This window comes from Aotus nancymaae, unplaced genomic scaffold (genome assembly GCF_030222135.1).
Source record: "Aotus nancymaae isolate 86718 unplaced genomic scaffold, 86718_ANA_hifiasm-v0.15.2.pri h1tg000014l, whole genome shotgun sequence".
Taxonomy (NCBI): domain Eukaryota; kingdom Metazoa; phylum Chordata; class Mammalia; order Primates; family Aotidae; genus Aotus; species Aotus nancymaae.
Window position 1 is genome coordinate 70,610,107 of NW_026988425.1, and position 17,922 is coordinate 70,628,028.

At 39.8% G+C, this 17,922-nt stretch overlaps 1 protein-coding gene across 3 annotated transcripts in view; it reads right to left on the reverse strand.

The window, feature by feature from the left end:
* Positions 1-16,252, reverse strand: part of AP3B1 (adaptor related protein complex 3 subunit beta 1) — a 285,248-nt gene extending 268,996 nt beyond the window's left edge. For 2 of the 3 annotated variants that reach the window (XM_012462114.3, XM_012462116.2), the window contains exon 1: positions 15,999-16,251. In XM_012462114.3, the coding sequence (XP_012317537.1) occupies positions 15,999-16,126 (128 nt within the window). In that variant the 5' untranslated portion in view covers positions 16,127-16,251. Of the gene's footprint in view, positions 1-15,998 lie in introns of all 3 variants that reach the window. The other variant, XM_012462113.2, reaches the window with a different exon arrangement.
* Between the last annotated feature and the right edge of the window lie 1,670 nt (positions 16,253-17,922).

The following is a 17,922-nucleotide window of genomic DNA, read 5'->3' on the forward strand; positions in this document are numbered from 1 at the left end:
AATAGATAAGTAAACCAAGGCTCAGAAAATATAAGGGTAACATAAGTACAAGATCACACAACATGTGAGAAATTCTAAAATCATATGCCTTTTATGTATATCATCATAAAACCAGGGAACGGCAAAGTAAGGAATTAAATTTGAATTTTGTTTTGAAATTCAACATTCTTGCCATTCACCATCCTGTGCTGTCAATTTCTGCTATAAAGCTGACTATATTAAGAATATATTTCAATGGCTGGGCACTGTGGCTCATGACTGCAATCCCAACAGTTTGGGATGCAGAGGCAGGAGGATCCCTTGAGCCCAGGAGTTCAAGACTAGCCTAGGCAACACAGGGAGACCTCATCTCTATAAAATATATATATATATATATTAGCTGGGCATGGTGGTGCACACCTGTGGGCTCAGCTACTCAGGAGGCTGAAGTGGGAGAATCTGTCCAGGAGGCTGAGGCTGCAGTGAGCCAAGATCATGTCCACTCCAGCCTGGGCGACAGGGTGAGACTCTGTCTCAAAAACATGTATTTATATATATATTTCAAGAACTATAAATACCTTATAAAAGGTATAAAATCCATAACCTGTAGTGTCACCTCCCTTCCTCCTTAATCTATCATCACAAGAAGACTTTTTCTTTTAAACTCAAAATTTTTATGAAAAGAAAACTGATCACTAAAACCATAAACACCGATCCTAATTATTCTCAATGGTAGTCTAAAACGTCTGTGATACAATTCTGTATAAGTCAAAATAAATTTTGTTTTCACTGACATTACTTTGACTGTATTTGGTTAACATTATCTCATGTAGATTCATCAGCTCAAAATTAATTAGTATTACAGAATAGTGTATTCCATCCAAACAATTCATCTTTGTTGGCTCACATGGCTCACTGCTATTGGCATGCCACAGTAATAATAGGCACGGTGCCACAGTAACAGATGGACATACACACAAACATGCCAAAGAATCCATTTGTGCATCGAGTTTGAGTATTAGTATTAGATTTTCCTCCAAGAAATTCATAAACCATAGTAGAGAAAATACAAGTTTTCTACAACTGTGTTAATAAGATATGCCAACTCAAAGCTAGATTAATTTTTAAATTCTTTAAAAAACAAAACAAAACAAAAAAAAACCTTTCCAAGGCCACAGAAGGCAAGTTTTCCATTTGATGAGTTTGGATCAGCATTCTGTATAGGGAATTGAGGAAACTAATACATAATCTCTACCTTATATAAGCTTTGTCCTGAAGCACTTGAAAATCTCAGTAAAAAAATTACTTTTTAAAAAGTCACAGGGCAGTATTGCAGATGGAACAGTTCTAGAGCTCTGTAGCACAACAATGTGAATATACTTAACACTACTGAACTGTACATTCAAAAATGGTTAAGATAGTAAATTTAATGTTATATGTCTTTTACTACAATTTTTTAAGTCACATGGTCCCACCAAGTTTCCTGATGAATGCTACATAGAACTAGAAACAGAAAAAAATACATACAAATTTGTACTTGACAGGAAGAGAATCTAAAAGAGCAAATCACAGAAGTTTCAAGTGATTATTTAAAGTATGCTATCACTGAAAAACAAATCTCAGCCGAGTGCAGTGGTTTGCGCCTGTAATCCAGCACTTTGGGATTTTTCACGAGTCAGGTGAATCACCTGAGGTCAGGAGTTCAAGACCAGCCTGACAAACATAGCAAAACCCCACCTCTACTAAAAATGCAAAATTAGCTGGGCATGGTGGTGCATGCCTGTAATCCCAGCTACTGAGGAGGCTGAGGCAGGAGAATCACTTGAACACAGGAGGAGGAGGTTGCAGCGAGTCAAGATTACGCCACTGCACTCCAGTCTGGGCATAAAGAGCAAAACTCCACCACAAAAAAAAAAAAAAATCTAATCTGTAGTTAATTATCCCATTATAACTTATTTTTAAAAGACTGGGCTGGGCGTGGTGGCTCACGCCTGTAATCCCAGCACTTTAAGAGGCCAAAGCAGGCGAATCATGAGGTCAAGAGTTTGAGACCAGCCTGCCCAACATAGTGATAACCCCTTCTCTACTAAAAATACGAAAAAAATACCCAAATGCATGCAACAAATTTATACATACTTGCTAGCTGTAGACCATAAATTTTGCTCTAAGTTTTCTAGCCGCTACAGCCTAAAAGAAGAGGAGAGAGGAGAAAACAGGAATTTATTTAATGGGTATAGAGTTTCAGTGGTGCAATATAAAAAGAGTTCTGGATAGAAATGGTGGTAACAATTGCATAACAATATGAATATATTTAATGCCACTGAACTGTACACTTAAAAATGGTTACATTGCTTGATATCTTATCAAATAGGGGAAAAAAATGTTTAGGATGATAGTTATTCAGGTGTATTTTACCATGATTAAAAATAAAATAGGCTGGGTGTTGTGGCTCACGCCTGTAATCCCAGCATTTTGGGAATTCGAGGCGGGCAGATCACGAGATCAGGAGTACGAGACCAGCCTGACCAACATGGTGAAACCCCATCTCTACTAAAATACAAAAATTAGCCAGATGTGGTGGTGTGCGCCTGTAATCCCAGCTACTCTGGAGGCTGAGGCTGGAGAATCGCTTGAACCCAGGAGGCAAAGGTTGCTGTGAGCTGAGATCACGCCACTGCACTCCAGTCTGGGCAACAGAGTGAGACTCAGTCTCAAAAAAAAATAAATAACAAAATAAAGAAACTGCTCTAAAAGAAAAAAACGCTCCTTAGACTCCACGTCTCCCTGTAAAAACCATCCTTTCTCCTCCACCTGAAAGCCAAAGTTCTTTGGAGAAGTGATCTTCTTTTATTCACTTCTTGCCCATCCACCAACACTGCAATCTGATTTCCACACTCAACATCCCTTGACACCGCTGTCACCACCACCAAGGCCATCAACAACTGCCTTACCACCAAACTGCCTTACCACCTTCTTTTACTTTACTCTGTACCAGCAGCTGGCACTGCTGATCACTCAGCCCCTCCTCTTTTTATTCATGTTAAAGCAAAACATATATAAGCCCGTCTTCTTTCAGGAAAAATGAAAAATGAGCTGCTTCTTCAAGAACAGACAGTTTCAAAGCTACAGGATACAAAATAAGACTGAAAATTGAAAAAAAAAAAAAGTTTAAAACAAATACACTTTTTACTCCCTTGTCTATAGTCATTTTTCCCAAATCCTTGATAATCACACAGAAGAATCACTTAGTGCTTATTAATTTCATTTATTTTTGTGTGGCACACATTAAAGATACTTTGTATTAGGCCAGTGCAAAATTGCGGATTTTGCCATTAAAAGTAAATATATTTAGTTGTTTCTAATGCCTGTGAAATATAATTCAGAAAAACTGTGAAGTTTTTCTGAATTATATTTGAAAATTAAAAACATAAAGCAATGGTTAATGTGCAAATTAACAATAATTCTAAAATTATAATAGCTTTTAAAAATACACTGTATTTAAAACAAAACAAGCCAGGCATAGTAGGTAATGCCTGTACTCCTAGCACTGTGGGAGGCAGAGGTAGGAGGATGGCTTGAGCCCCAGGAATTCAACACCAGGGTGGTCAACATAGTGGGACTCTGTCTCTACCAAAAATAAAAAAATTAGCTAGGCATGGTGATACGTGCCTGCAGTCCCGGCTACTCAGGAGGCTGAGGTAGAAGCATCACTTGAGCCCCAGAGTAAGCCATGATAGGGCTACTACATTCTAGCCTGGGGCACAGAAAGAGACTGTGTCTCTTAAAACCAAAAAACAAAAATGAAAACAAAACTTTAAATGACTTTAATGGTGTTATAATGGTAATCATAATTACTATGTTTATTATGTACCAGGTACTATTTATATACATTAAATCTTTTTTTTTCTTTTTTTTTTTTTTGAGACCGAGTTTCGCTCTTGTTACCCAGGCTGGAGCGCAATGGCGCGATCTCGGCTCACCGCAACCTCTGCCTCCTGGGTTCAGGCAATTCTCCTGCCTCAGCCTCCTAAGTAGCTGGGATTACAGGCACGCGCCACCATGCCCAGCTAATTTTTTGTATTTTTAGTAGAGGCGGGGTTTCACCATGTTGACCAGGATGGTCTCGATCTCTTGACCTCGTGATCCACCTGCCTCGGCCTCCCAAAGTGCTGGGATTACAGGCGTGAGCCACCGCGCCCGGCCCTACATTAAATCTTTTAATTCTGACAACTAGTCAATGAGTGTAGGTACAGTACCATCCTAATCCCCATTTTACAGATAAGAAAACCAAGGGCAGAGAGTCCTAAAATAATCTGTCCAAGTACCACTGATTAACTCTGTGCTACATTTTCACACCCAGGAGTAGTAGTTCCAGAGTGGGTGTGTTTAACCATCATATCACACTGTTTCAACAACCAAACAGCCAAGGTGATCTTTATAAAAAATAAATTGCTTTATGTTGCACCTATACTTTAGTACTCCTTACTGTGCAAACTTTCATGATAAAGTCCAAGTTTCTGAGCATGGTAACCAAAATACTTCATAATATAGACTCTGATTACCTCCTAACCATCTTTCACCAGTCAGTCCCTCATTTCCTCCCAACTATTTCCTCTCACCATACTGAATTGTTTCCTGTTCCCTAAGTAAGCCATAAATCCTTGCCTCTAAACCAGCAGTATCCAACAGAATGTTCTGTGATAACAGAAATAATCACTTATCTGCATTATCCAATATAGTAACTGCTAGCTACATCAAGTACATGAAATGTAGCTAGTGTGACTGAGAAACTACATTTTTAAATACAACTAAATTTAATTTAAATAGCTACATTTGGCTAGTGGCTACTGTATTGAACATTACAGGTCTAAACTTAGGTGTATGCTATTCTCTCTGCTTCGTATACACAGGTATGTGTGGAAAGTCCTCATCAGTACGACCATCTAACATCATTAGTATTCATTCTTTTGCGAAGTTATTATACTTATGTAGTTAATAATTAATAAAGTCCATTCTATATAAGATACTATTTAAATCCTTTAGTGGAGCTAGCTACATAACCTCATTTGTATACCTTAGTTGTTTACTTTCCTAATAACTAATAAATAGTAGTTTCACTACAATTTGTCCTAAAAGGACTATCATTTTAAGAAATGAATAGGCTCCATGCATTGGTAAATGAAACAAGCAAATTTTAATGTCATATTATGAAAACATATAGCTTGCCGGGCGCGGTGGCTCAAGCCTATGATCCCAGCACTTTGGGAGGCCGAGGCAGGTGGATCATGAGGTCAAGAGATCAAGACCATCCTGGTCAACAAGGTGAAACCCTGTCTCTACTAAAAATACAAAAATTAGCTGGGCATGGTGGCACGCGACTATAATCCCAGCTACTCAGGAGGCTGAGGCAGGAGAATTGCCTGAACCCAGGAGGCGGAGGTTGCAGTGAGCCGAGATCGCGCCATTGCACTCCAGTCTGGGTAACAACAGCAAAACTCCGTCTCAAAAAAAAAAAAAAAAAAAGAAAACATATAGCTTTGCTTTAAAAACACATGATATACATGCACATACATATAAACATATATGCAAAAGAAAAAAGGCTAAAAGATACATAGTATATTAACCAATTTCTTCTGGATGTTGAAATTAGGGTTGTTGGCCGGGCGCGGTGGCTCACGCCTATAATCCCAGCACTTTGGGAGGCCAAGGCGGGTGGATCACGAGGTCAAGAGATCCAGACCATCCTGGTCAACATGGTGAAACCCCGTCTCTACTAAAAATAACAAAAACTAGCTGTGCATGGTGGCGCACACCTGTAGTCCCAGCTACTCGGGAGGCTGAGGCAGGAGAATTGCTTGAACCCAGGAGGCAGAGGTTGCGGTGAGCCGAGATCGCGCCATTGCACTCCAGCCTGGGTAACAAGAGCGAAACTCCATCTCAAAAAAAAAAAAGAAATTAGAGTTGTTATTTTTCAGCTAGCCTGTATCTGCTAAGTTTTCTAGAAGGAAAAGGGGATATCAGCAATTCTCCGGCAATTTTCCTTCTCTCTATTGCATCATCTGTTTTTCCTCCTCTACATCAGTTGGTTCCATCAGCAAACAAGATAATACAGTTTCTCGTCTTGAGGAAAAATTCCTTGGTGTAACATTCCTCTCCAAGTACTGCTCCATTTCTCTGCTCCTCTATACTTAAAAACATACTAGCTACAATTCCTCTTCTCCTTTCTCTCTTGAGCCCACTCATGAGGCTTTCAGCCCGCCCCCCAGTGCACCTAAACTGCTTGTCAAGGTTACCAAAGTCCCCTCAACAGACAAATCCAAAACTCACTTCTCAATAATTATCTTAATTGACCCATTTGTATTATCTGACACAATTGCTCCAGGAATGCCCCAGGACTGACCCAATACTCTGACCCTTTTCTACATTCACTTCCTTGATGTCTCATCCAATCCCATGGTATTGAATACCATCTACAACCTGATGATTCCCAAATTTATACTTCTAACCTGACTCCTCCTCTAAGCTCCAGATTCTGATATCCAACTGGCTGTTTAGTATCTCCACATGGACGCCTAATCACATCTCTAAACTTAACTTGCACAAGCTCTTGGTCCCCTTTCCCCTTAAAAAAAAAAAAAAATACTGCTCTTTGCACAATATTCTTCATTTTAGTTTACAGCTGTTACAAACTTCCAACTGTGCAGGCAAAAAACCTTGTATCCACCCTTGATATCTTTTCTCCCACACACATATCACATCCACACTATCAGCAAATCCCATTGGCTCTACCTTTAAAATACATCCATAACTCACCCACTTCTCTCCACTACCATGAATCTGATCACCTTCTCTTGCCTAAATTACTGTAAGAGTCTCCTTGCTGGTCTCCCTGCCTCAGAGCTCCAGTCTACTCCTAGTTCAAGAGGCAAAACATCCCTTCAAAGAGTAAACAATCATCTCATCCTTCGGCTCAAAAGTCTCCAAATGGCTCCCCTCCTCACTCAGAGTAAAATCAAAGACCTTACAATGATTTTACAAGGCCCTACACAATCAGGTCTCACCTTCCACTCTGCCCCTTATCTCTCTGCCCTCATATTTTAACTAATTTCTCCCTCATCCTTCTTGACCACATTCACAACCTAGGCTTTAAAAAACTGGCAGAAAACCCATTCCAAGAATAAAGTTGGGTGATACCTAGCTCTGCCAACCTATGAATGTATCCCTGCCAAAATTGAGGTGTTAAAACTTAATGGCCAATGTGATGGTATTAAGAGATGGGATCTTCAAGATTTAGTTATGAGGGCTCCTCCCATCATGAATGAGATTAAGGCCCTTATAAAAGAGGCTTCACAGTCTTCCATTCTCTTGCCCTTCCACCTTCTGCCCAGGGAGGGCACAGCATTAATCCCCTCCAGAGAATGCAGCAACAAAGGGCCATCTTAGGAGCAAAAAGCAGCCCTTACCAGGAAATTAAACCTGCCTGTACTTCAATCTTGGACTTCATGGCCTCCAAACTGTGAGCAATAAAATTATATTCTTTATCAATTACCCAGTCTCAGGTTTTTTGTTATAGCAGCACAAAAAAAAATTGAGACAAGGCCCTATTCATTCTTCTCTCATTTGGCCAGCTACCATGCCAACTCACTCAGTTAAATTAAAGACACTGGACTTCTAATTAGGTTGGTTCCTATCAGCAATATAAATAATCAGTCCATCAATAAACAGATATTGACTATAAGTTGTTCACTTTAGTAGATTTATTAAGTCTTTCCAGCTGATATGCTAAATAAGCCTTCTCTAAATACACAAACCAACGTTATTCATAATAATATGAAATAGAAGAAAATCATTTCCTTCTTGATTATTCTACTTTAAGCTCTTCATTTTAAATTTTGAATCTGGACTGCAGGCAATTTGTTTTTGTCAGTAGTTCATTTATATACACAATTGCAATACTGTCAAATTATTTCACTATAATACATTTGTCATTCTATGAGCATTTATAACTTTTCATGCAGCAAAAAAGAACATTTCAACCAACCATCTGTCTGCCTTTTTCATGTGCTTTAATCATTCAGCTCTGGTAATGTTGCTCCAAATACTAAATATTTTTTTAAATAACATAAAATCTCACATCTTGTGACTTAATGGTAAGGCTTGAAATTTAATTTTCAGATTTTTCTCCTCAAATTTTACCAGGTTAGTGATTTTTAAAATAGCATATCCTATCGTCAAGGAAAGAATATTTTCTTGAATATTTATTAAGACAAAACGTAAAAGTCAAAACTGACTCTCCTTCAAGAAGATATGCAAGCAAAGCAAAATAAGATCAAAGGCTTTATAATCTGTTGGAAAGTAGGACTCTGTTTACAGGCAGTATTTCATCAAATTTCTATTCAATGTAGTAAAATCTTATTTAATTTGAAATATATTTCAAGAATTAAATGATATTATAAATGGAACCCTACTGCACCACTGAAATGACAATCCTTAATTTGAATAGTCGGGCCTTTGTAAAACTAACAGTCTTACTTTTATGAAGACAAACACAACTAGTTCAGCTGCTAGGAATGCACTGCAGATACCAGTATACGGTTTCTTCTTCTGTTTTTAGTCAACTTGGAACAAATGCTGAAATTTACTTTAATGAAAAATCAATAAAATACTAAACTTTCGGCCGGGCGCGGTGGCTCAAGCCTGTAATCCCAGCACTTTGGGAGGCCGAGGCGGGTGGATCACGAGGTCAAGAGATCGAGACCATCCTGGTCAACATGGTGAAACCCCGTCTCTACTAATACAAAAAATTAGCTGGGCACGGTGGCGCGTGCCTGTAATCCCAGCTACTCAGGAGGCTGAGGCAGGAGAATTGCCTGAACCCAGGAGGCGGAGATTGCGGTGAGCCGAGATCGCGCCATTGCGCTCCAGCCTGGGTAACAAGAGCGAAACTCCGTCTCAAAAAAAAAAAAAATACTAAACTTTCCTAATACTTAATGTACCCCTTGTAAAAAAAAATTTTTTTTAAGTAGAATCCAGTTTACATGTATAGCAAGCAAATATGTTAACAGCTCTAGCACTAGATCTAATGACCATAAATTTCAATTAGCTAAACATAATTAACAAGACAGATCAGTTATCAAAACTGGAAGTATTAGAACTCAGGAGATTTAAATCTTCAGAACTTAAAGATGATCAGATGTGTAACAGTATGCTAACAAAATCATAACTGAAATGTATTTTCATAGCAGCAACGCTGGACTCCTGAGCACAAGAGAAAGGAACACATAATGAGGAAGGAGCCCAAGCCTCTTCATACCATACTTATAACTCAGGGCACCAACATTTTCAACATCTGAAACTGAAATGTGTTTGACATTTCAAAATTCCAGCATTTCCACTGTCTTCAGTAAATCACTGTTTACACAAAGGCTTATAACAAGTAATTTTCAATCTGTATGTCACACTGAAAAGTTGAATTACACAATTTAACATTAATTGTATACCTGAATTACTGACGGTTAGTTCACATTAGCGTTATCTCTCCAAATAAAGTTTAAATTTCTTAAAAACAAGATAAAGGTCTTCTACTTGTTATGTATTTTTATGGTGAAAACACAGAGGAATGAACCGCACATATGGAATAATTCAAAATTTTGGAGGTAAAGATGCCTTTGAAGACTGGGATAAAAACTAAAAATCCTGATTGTAAAGTTCATTCCACACCTATGCGACAATTCCAAGCCAGTTAATTCTAACCACAGCAAAGACCAAAGCAATCCCAAGGAAAAAAATGGTTGTTTTGAACCTATACACAATTAGCTTCAGGGTGATGCTGTAATACAATACAATGGAGATACCAGATGAGGGGTTTCCTTCTGCATTAAGGTCTGCTGAATCAGTCATGCTTCATTTTTTAACAACACTGGCTAATGAGAGAGTAAATGTTAATGGAATCTAAATCACTGAATTGAGTATAAGGATCTGAAAATATTTTATTAAGCAAAATTATGAGCCAAACATTTTGCTAGGTACCTTCATACAAATCATACTCTTTAAATTTTCAGAATGTGTGAAAGATTTATCTATATAAATATTTAAGAAACATTCACTGAGCAACTACATAAACTGAAAATACAGAATAAGATAAAGATTTAAATGAGAAATACTAGGATAAGCAAAAAGAAAGTGGAGCAAGCTCCAAACTAGACCATGAAAAAATGTTAAATAAAAAACACCCCAAAATACGGTATAGACACTAGTATTAATAAAGAACAGACTTAAACACAAATAAGTTTAGAACCCCATAGTGAGACACAATGACTCTTTGAGGTATGTCAAGTATAATGTGTCACTATTAAAAAAATTTTATTTTTAAATAAAGTATATTCAATAACATCCCTCTAAGTAAATGAATCTCACTCAGCTGCATTTCTGCATGCCTTCTTGAAAGATACAAAAGGTAGTGGAGATAAAGTGAGAGTTGCTATAATTGCATACAAACCACAGACACATGTAATCTTCCTACTGGACTCTCCTGAGAATCACTGATAGCAAAGGTTAAGAAGGAATGTGATGGGATTTTCATGTTTGATATTGTAAAGTTGACAATGAGTAAAATTTAAGTTAAAAAATAAGTCAGGCTTTATTGATGCAATTCAAATACACTGGGTTATATTACTGACTACAGGAAAGCACACAGCCCTTTGCTTGGATCTCAATTAGCTCTTTGAATCTTAACAAATGAAAACAGGGAGTTAAACAAATGATTTCAATAGGGAGTAAAAATGCCACCTTTCAATGTGTTCAGGAGGTACTGCATTGCTAAATTACTGGCTTCTAAAGGCACCTTTCGATTGTTAAACCCAAGGGTCTCTTTTCAGCCTTCATTCTATCTGCCCTCACTCTACAACTCCTGACATAACTGACCATTTCCTTCTTTTAATTTTCTTGTTAGTACCTTTTAAAAAAAACAAAAACAAAAACCTTCCTGTGGTTTCCCACCCCTCTGAGTTCTGTCTCTTTTTCTAGTTCTTCCATTCATACTTTATATCCTGGGGACCCCTGGGTTTTGTCTATACTGCCTTCTCGTCTAACAAGAAAAATTTTCCCTGGGTGATTTCATCCTTTCTCACACTTACCTACTATTTAAAATTGTGATGTCTAAATATCCATCTCATTTGAACCTGCATTTTCTTTAACAGCTCTTGTGGTTTCTACATACTCTGCCTAAAGAATCCATCTTTCCTCCACCTGGCAAAAACCTCAGGCTTTAAGATCTAAAATGTCACTACCTCAATGAAGTCTTCACCAACTTTCCCAAATAGTGTTAGTTAATATCCTAGTTTAGAAATCACTTTGAAGTACACCATCTTATGAGATCCTCATAAAAGAGGCAAGTATTATTACACTCTGCATAGAAATAAGGAAACTGAGGTTTGAATATATCAGCAACTTGAACAAAGAAGCACTACTACAAGTGGAAAACACCAGCTTAAATCCAGGTCTTCTGACTCTGGGTCCAATGATTTTTGGGTTTTTCTCCCCATTTTTATGTATAGAGACAAGGTCTCACTACGTTGCCCAGGCTGGTCTGGAACTCCTAGGTTTTCAAGTAGTCCTCCTGCCTGGGCCTTCTAAAATGCTAAGATTACAGGTGTGGGCCACCATTCCAGCTTCAGTGTTCTTTCTAATACATCATGATGCTCTCAAAAGAAGAGAGATTTACAAATCTAGTAGCTTTACTACTGTAATTAAGAAAAATTAATTAGTCTTGTCTGTTTCTGGAAATTAATTCCTAATTAAATTTTTAATTCAGTAATAGAATTATTAAAATTATTTTTAATTATACACACACAAACTCAAATTGGTTAAAAGAAGTTTGGTTTTTTTTAAAGAAAAATAACTTAGAAAAAACCACAAACAATAAAAGCTGAGAACATTCTAAAAAGAAAGAAGGGGCCAGGCACAGTGGTACACACCTATAATGCCAGCACTTTGGGAGGATGAGGCATTCAGACTGCTTGAGCCCAGGAGTTCGAGAGTAGCCTGGGCAACATGGCAAGACCTCATCTCTATAAGAAATACAAAAATAAGCTGGGCATGGCGTCATGCACCTGTAGTCCCAGCTACTCAGAAGGCTGTGGTGGGAAAGATCACTTGAGTCAAGGAGGCTGAGGCTGCAGTGAGCCATGATCACACCACTGCACTCCAGCCAAGGCAACAGAGTAAAACATATCTCAAAAAATAAAACCTAAGAGTACAAAAATAAGTTCTTTACATTTTAAATAAAGAAATTAAAAATCTTAAAGCCAATAATCTAATACACAGGCCTTTTTAGCCAACAAATTAGGTATAGGATCCACTTTCATAAAGCCATCTAATTCTGGTTCTGTTTGAAGGGGGGCGAGAGGATAAATAATACTGATAAATAAGATTAAATTCAGAAAACAAAAATCACCAATAATACTATGACTAGGAAGTACTTCGGCATCATTGAGATGGTTAGTGAAGGATCAGAGAACACAGCTCTAGGTCAAAAAGCCAAAGAGCAGGACAGTAGAGGGACTTAGCGAGATGAAACATTACCATTTTGCAGCCATGGTGGAAAAGACAGGTTCAGGAGATTGATCAATGGTTGTTTAATGCACAAGTGGTCAATTTAATAAGAAGCAAGACAGCTGCATGGCCTCAGTGTCTCCCTACACACAATTTGAAAAAAATATAGCAATAATACAATAGAGAAACTGGACAACCCTGTGACTAGGAAAATTAACATCATGAAGATGGACACCCTATGCCTCCAAATGTAATAGTTTGAAAAGCAGGCATCACCTATGATAGTATTCCGGCCAAGAATACATAGCCTGAATCTAAATAGAGGAAACACCAGCAAACCCAAATTGATTCACATAGAATAAAATAATTGGCTTGCAATCCTTAGATATGTCAAGGTCATGAAAGAAAAAAAAAGGCTAAGGAACTATTCTAGATTAAAGATTAAAGAGACATGGCAACTAAATTAAATATATTATCTTGGACTAGATCCTGTACTTGAGGGAAAAAATGCTGGGGGAAAAAAACTTTATTAGAACAAACAATTACATATGATTGTATGGGCATTAAATTTCCTGAATACATCAACACTGTAGTTGTGTAAGAGAACGTCTTTGTTCCAGCCTGGCGACAGAGCAAGACTCCATCTCAAAAAAAAAAAAACAAAAAAAAAAACAGAGACTATCTTTGTTCTTAAAAATTACACATTAAGATTTTAAAGTGTAAAACAACATGATGTGTACAACCGAGTCTCCAACAGTTCAGAAGACGTAATAACATGAATATGTGTATGTGCCTGTATATGCATGGAGAGAGTGAGCGACAGAGTGCTACAAAGCAAGCAATGTAGGAATTTTTTTTTTTTTTTTTTTTTGAGACGGAGTTTCACTCTTGTTACCCAGGCTAGAGTGCAATGGCGCGATCTCGGCTCACCGCAACCTCCGCCTCCTGGGTTCAGGCAATTCTCCTGCCTCAGCCTCCTGAGTAGCTGGGATTACAGGCACGCGCCACCATGCCCAGCTAATTTTTTGTATTTTTAGTAGAAACGGGGTTTCACCATGTTGACCAGGATGGTCTCGATCTCTTGACCTCGTGATCCACCCGCCTCGGCCTCCCAAAGTGCTGGGATTACAGGCGTGAGCCACCGCGCCCGGCCTGTAGCAATTTTTTTAATGATAAACCTGCAAAAGGGTAACTCTCTGTGCTACTGTTGCAACTTTTTTGTAAACTTGATCAGAGTAAACCATTAAAAATAAGAGCTGAGGAACAGGGTAAGCTTTAAGTGTTTCACATAAATTTTGTCATTCGATTTTTTTTTAAAGGCAAGTAATATTACAGTTTTATAAATGAGAAAATGTGGACTCAAGAGAGATTTAATGACCACTTCCAGAACAGAGGTCTCCTTGTTTCTGTACAATTCCATTAGATTGCAGTTCAATAGCCAAATGTTTCTAATCCCTGGAAGCTTCTCTGGTGGTACTACTTAAAGCTACTGTCTAAAGTTTCAAACTTTTTGTGAGTTGCATGCACTCACTAATAAAAATACCATAAATTTCATCAAGTAGTAAGTAGCATATCTAAACACTTGAGAGAAAGGCTCTAATACTGGAGCCCCTGGGTTCAAATTCAGGCAGTGTGATGTTCTAGCTTTCACAAGTTAACAACCATGCTCCAAATTCTTCATGTGTAAAGTGGGAGCAGAGAAGTACCTATGGTAATAACCTGCGGGGCTGTTAGGAAAAGTGAATCAGACAATAAATGTAAATCGGTGTGCACAAATGTACAAACACTCAATAAATATCTTTTGAGGAACACAATTCAACCATGGTAATTTGCATATATTACACATCATTACATATCACCCCTAATCAATTAGCTACTTTTACATTAAATCCAACCTGTTAGGTCACCTCAAGACCACTGGTCACACAGTCAAGGCCATACGTTGTTTGTTTTTTGTTTTTTTTTTCCCCCAAATCAGGTCCAAATCTGACAAAAATATTTTCCTTTTTTTTTTTTTTTTTTTCCCCGAGATGGAGTCTCTGTTGCCCAGGTTAGAGTGCTGAGGCACCATCTCGGCTCACTGCAGCTTCCACCTCCCAGGTTCAAGGATTCTCCTGACTCAGCCTCCTAAGTAGCTGGAACTACATGAGTGTGCCACCACACCCAGTTAATTTTTGTATTGTTAGTAGATACCGGGTTTTACCATGTTGGCCATGCTGGTCTCGAACTCCTGGCTTCAAGTGATCCTCCAGCCTTACCTCCCAAAGTGCTGGGATTTACAAATCATAAAAGTAAATTGATTTGCAAAATAGATTAATGCCGATTTACAGGTTAATTCAGTCTAAACATTTTGCTAATACAAGTGTAGAGGCAACAAGCTCCGTGCTAGAATAATGGATTATCTATCCAGTGCACATAATGAAAAACAAAATCAGTTACCTTACTTTTAAACTTTCTAACCTAGAAGACAGAAAAACTCAAAAGATTGTATCTTACATGCTATATATATTATTTCGATCATCAATACAACCAAAACGTAATCCTAATTTCAACTAGCAGCACTTTCTAGACCACCCAATAGTAACGTTTAATTTAAATTTTAATTATACCCTCTAATATACCTGCAAAGCTACCAGCACAGTTATTTTACCTTAATTTAGCAACAGACTATTATGTGACCATATTGCTTAGTAATGAAAGATTTAAAATAAGAGAAATGTAAAAATGATTACAATAAAATATAAACAAAGTTACCAGGATTCTGGTAAATGTAACCACTACCACCACCAATACCACCCTCCCACCCCCCGCCCCAACAAAAATCAACTTGGGATTTCCTTCCATTTCTCGGTGGTACTTTTTACAAAACTAAGTGTACCTCGTTTAACATTCGTATTTAAAATTCACATTATTAATTTGTAAAAGTTTAGGATTTGTTCAGAGTAACACTCCTTCTATTTTCTATTCATATGCTTATTTTGGATTGGTGTTTCTGTCTGTAGTGCAAAGGATACTGCCCAAGAACATTAATACTGGTATAAACCAGTTTGTTCATTCCAACAGCCTTCCCACAAGCAACACTCGCACTCACTTTCACCAAAATACTCGTTTCACCCTAATTAGGGAATTTATCAATGAAACTAGAAAACTACGCTCAAAATTCAAACTCCTGAGCCCAATTCAAGTCAATTCAATCAGCGTCTTCAGGGGTGGGGGTCTAAGCTCACCAGGTGTTCTTTTCACTAAGAAAACTACTAGAGACCCCCACACACACTCGCCCCAAACTCCCACAACTCCCACCACCGCCAACCAACCCCATCCACCCACCCGCGGGACAAGTTACCGCCCCGCTCCGCTCAGGTCTCTGGGCGACCCCGCTCCTCTCCAGGGAGCCCCACCCCGGCGCCCTCTCCTCCGAGTCCCCAGCTCCTCCCTCCCAACCCCACACCCCAAACCTTTCTCCTTACTTCTTCAAATCGCTGCTAAAAAGGCCGAAGGCGCCCGAGGGGGAAATGGTTGAGGTCGCCTCCTGACCCAGCTCTGCCGCCTCCCCTCCTCCGGACTGCTCATTGTAAGAGAAACTGTTGCTGGACATTGCCGCAGTACTGGCGGGTGCGGGTTTGGTCCTGCCGGGGGTCGTCTCCAAAAGGTTCCAGTCCCGAGGGCAAGGAACAAAACTAGTTCCCCTACTGAGGGACGCGCGCAGGCGCTTCCGGACTCGTCACGGCTCCCTGAGCCGACCTGGCGGTGCACCCCCTGCGCATGCGCAGTATGCGGGCCGTCAGGCTCCTACCCGGGCCGTCCAGGCCTGCGCGAACTTTCCTGCTCCGGGTTTTAGAGGTAGCTGAGCGGCCGCGAGCCAGGCCGCGGGAAGGGAGGTAAAAGGTGGCGAACGGCCGGGCTCCCGGCCCGTAAGTGGTGTCTTAGGAGAAGGGTACCCATTGCATCCATTTTGATCCCTTAAGGAGTTTCCAGAGCCCGGACAGCTCTTTGCTAGACTTCTGTAAAGCAATAGTTTTCAGTTTTCTCCGGAAACGCCATTTACCACGCCAGATCAACTTTCCTAAACCGTTCTTCGCTATTACTTTTCCTTTTCTTGCTTGTTTCGGCTACTTTCCTCCATCCGGCGTTGCCTTATTTTCACGTCCGCCGCAGGCAACTTTTCTCCTAGACTTTAAGGAGGACTCTCCCAACGATGGTTTGGAGGATCCGCAGAGAAACGACCATTCCATCTTTGCAACGAAAATCTTGGAAGCAGACTGGGCGCGGTGGCTCACAACAGTAATTCCAGAACTTTGGGAGGCCGAGGCGGGTGGATCACTTGAGGCCAGGAGCTCGAGACCAGCCTGGGCAACATAGCGAGCCCCTGTCTCTGCAAAAAATATAAAAATTAGCCGGCGTGGTGGCGCGCGCCTATGGTCCCAGCTACTGTGGCTGAGGTGGGAGGATCATTTGACTATAGGAGGCAGAGGTAGCGGTGAGTTGAGATCGCGCCACTGCACTCCAGCCTGGGCGACAGCGCGAGACCCTGTCTCAAAAAAAAAAAAAAAAGGAAGAAAAAGAAAAGAAAACATCTTGGGGTCTCCAGTTCCCGTATGGAAATTCCACAGACGCTGAAGTGGTGCGTCCTACTAGCGTCTAGCTACCAAAAAATGAAAAAAAAATAATTTTTGAGGCCACCAGTTCCCGTTTGGAGCTGAAGTGGTGCGTCCTACTGCCGTCTAGCTACCAAAGATAAAATAGACCAACTGGCGCGCCAGGCGCAGCTGTCTTCTACCACTTCTTCCAGTGTCCTGTCCCCGTAGTGTCACTCACTAAGATGCACTAGCAAGCCCAGTAGCTCTCTCCGGCTGCTGGCACCCGGAAAAACCTCTTTCCAGGAGTGCCTACCCCCAGCCCGCCTTCTCCTGTGAGTTTCAGCGCCTTCCCTCTCTTCTCCCCAGTGCCTCCCGTCCAGGCAGGCGTTAACACCCAAAGTCCTGGAAGCCAGGTACTGAAACTGTCAAGGGATTCTACCAGGTAGAACGCTAACCTAAAGGCCGGCTGCCTCTGGGAAGGCGGTGGGCGTTTTCAAGAATCAGAGTGTGCTCTCCAAGTATAAAAGGTCACACTGTCACTGTGAAAGCACGCACGAGCGTGACTCTGGGTGGGAGAGGAAGGAACGTCCTCCAAACTTCGTCTGGTCAAATCTTGGCAGGTTTTTAATTCAGCGGTTAGAATACCTCCGGAGATGCAACGATGAGCACCTAAAATGTGTTGTTTGTCTGTATTAATGATATTAATTAAAAGAATTTCACCTATAACACTACTGATGATGATGATGATGATCATAACTATATATTATATAATGTTTCATATATATCAGGCACATATATAAAAACTAAGTCCCCA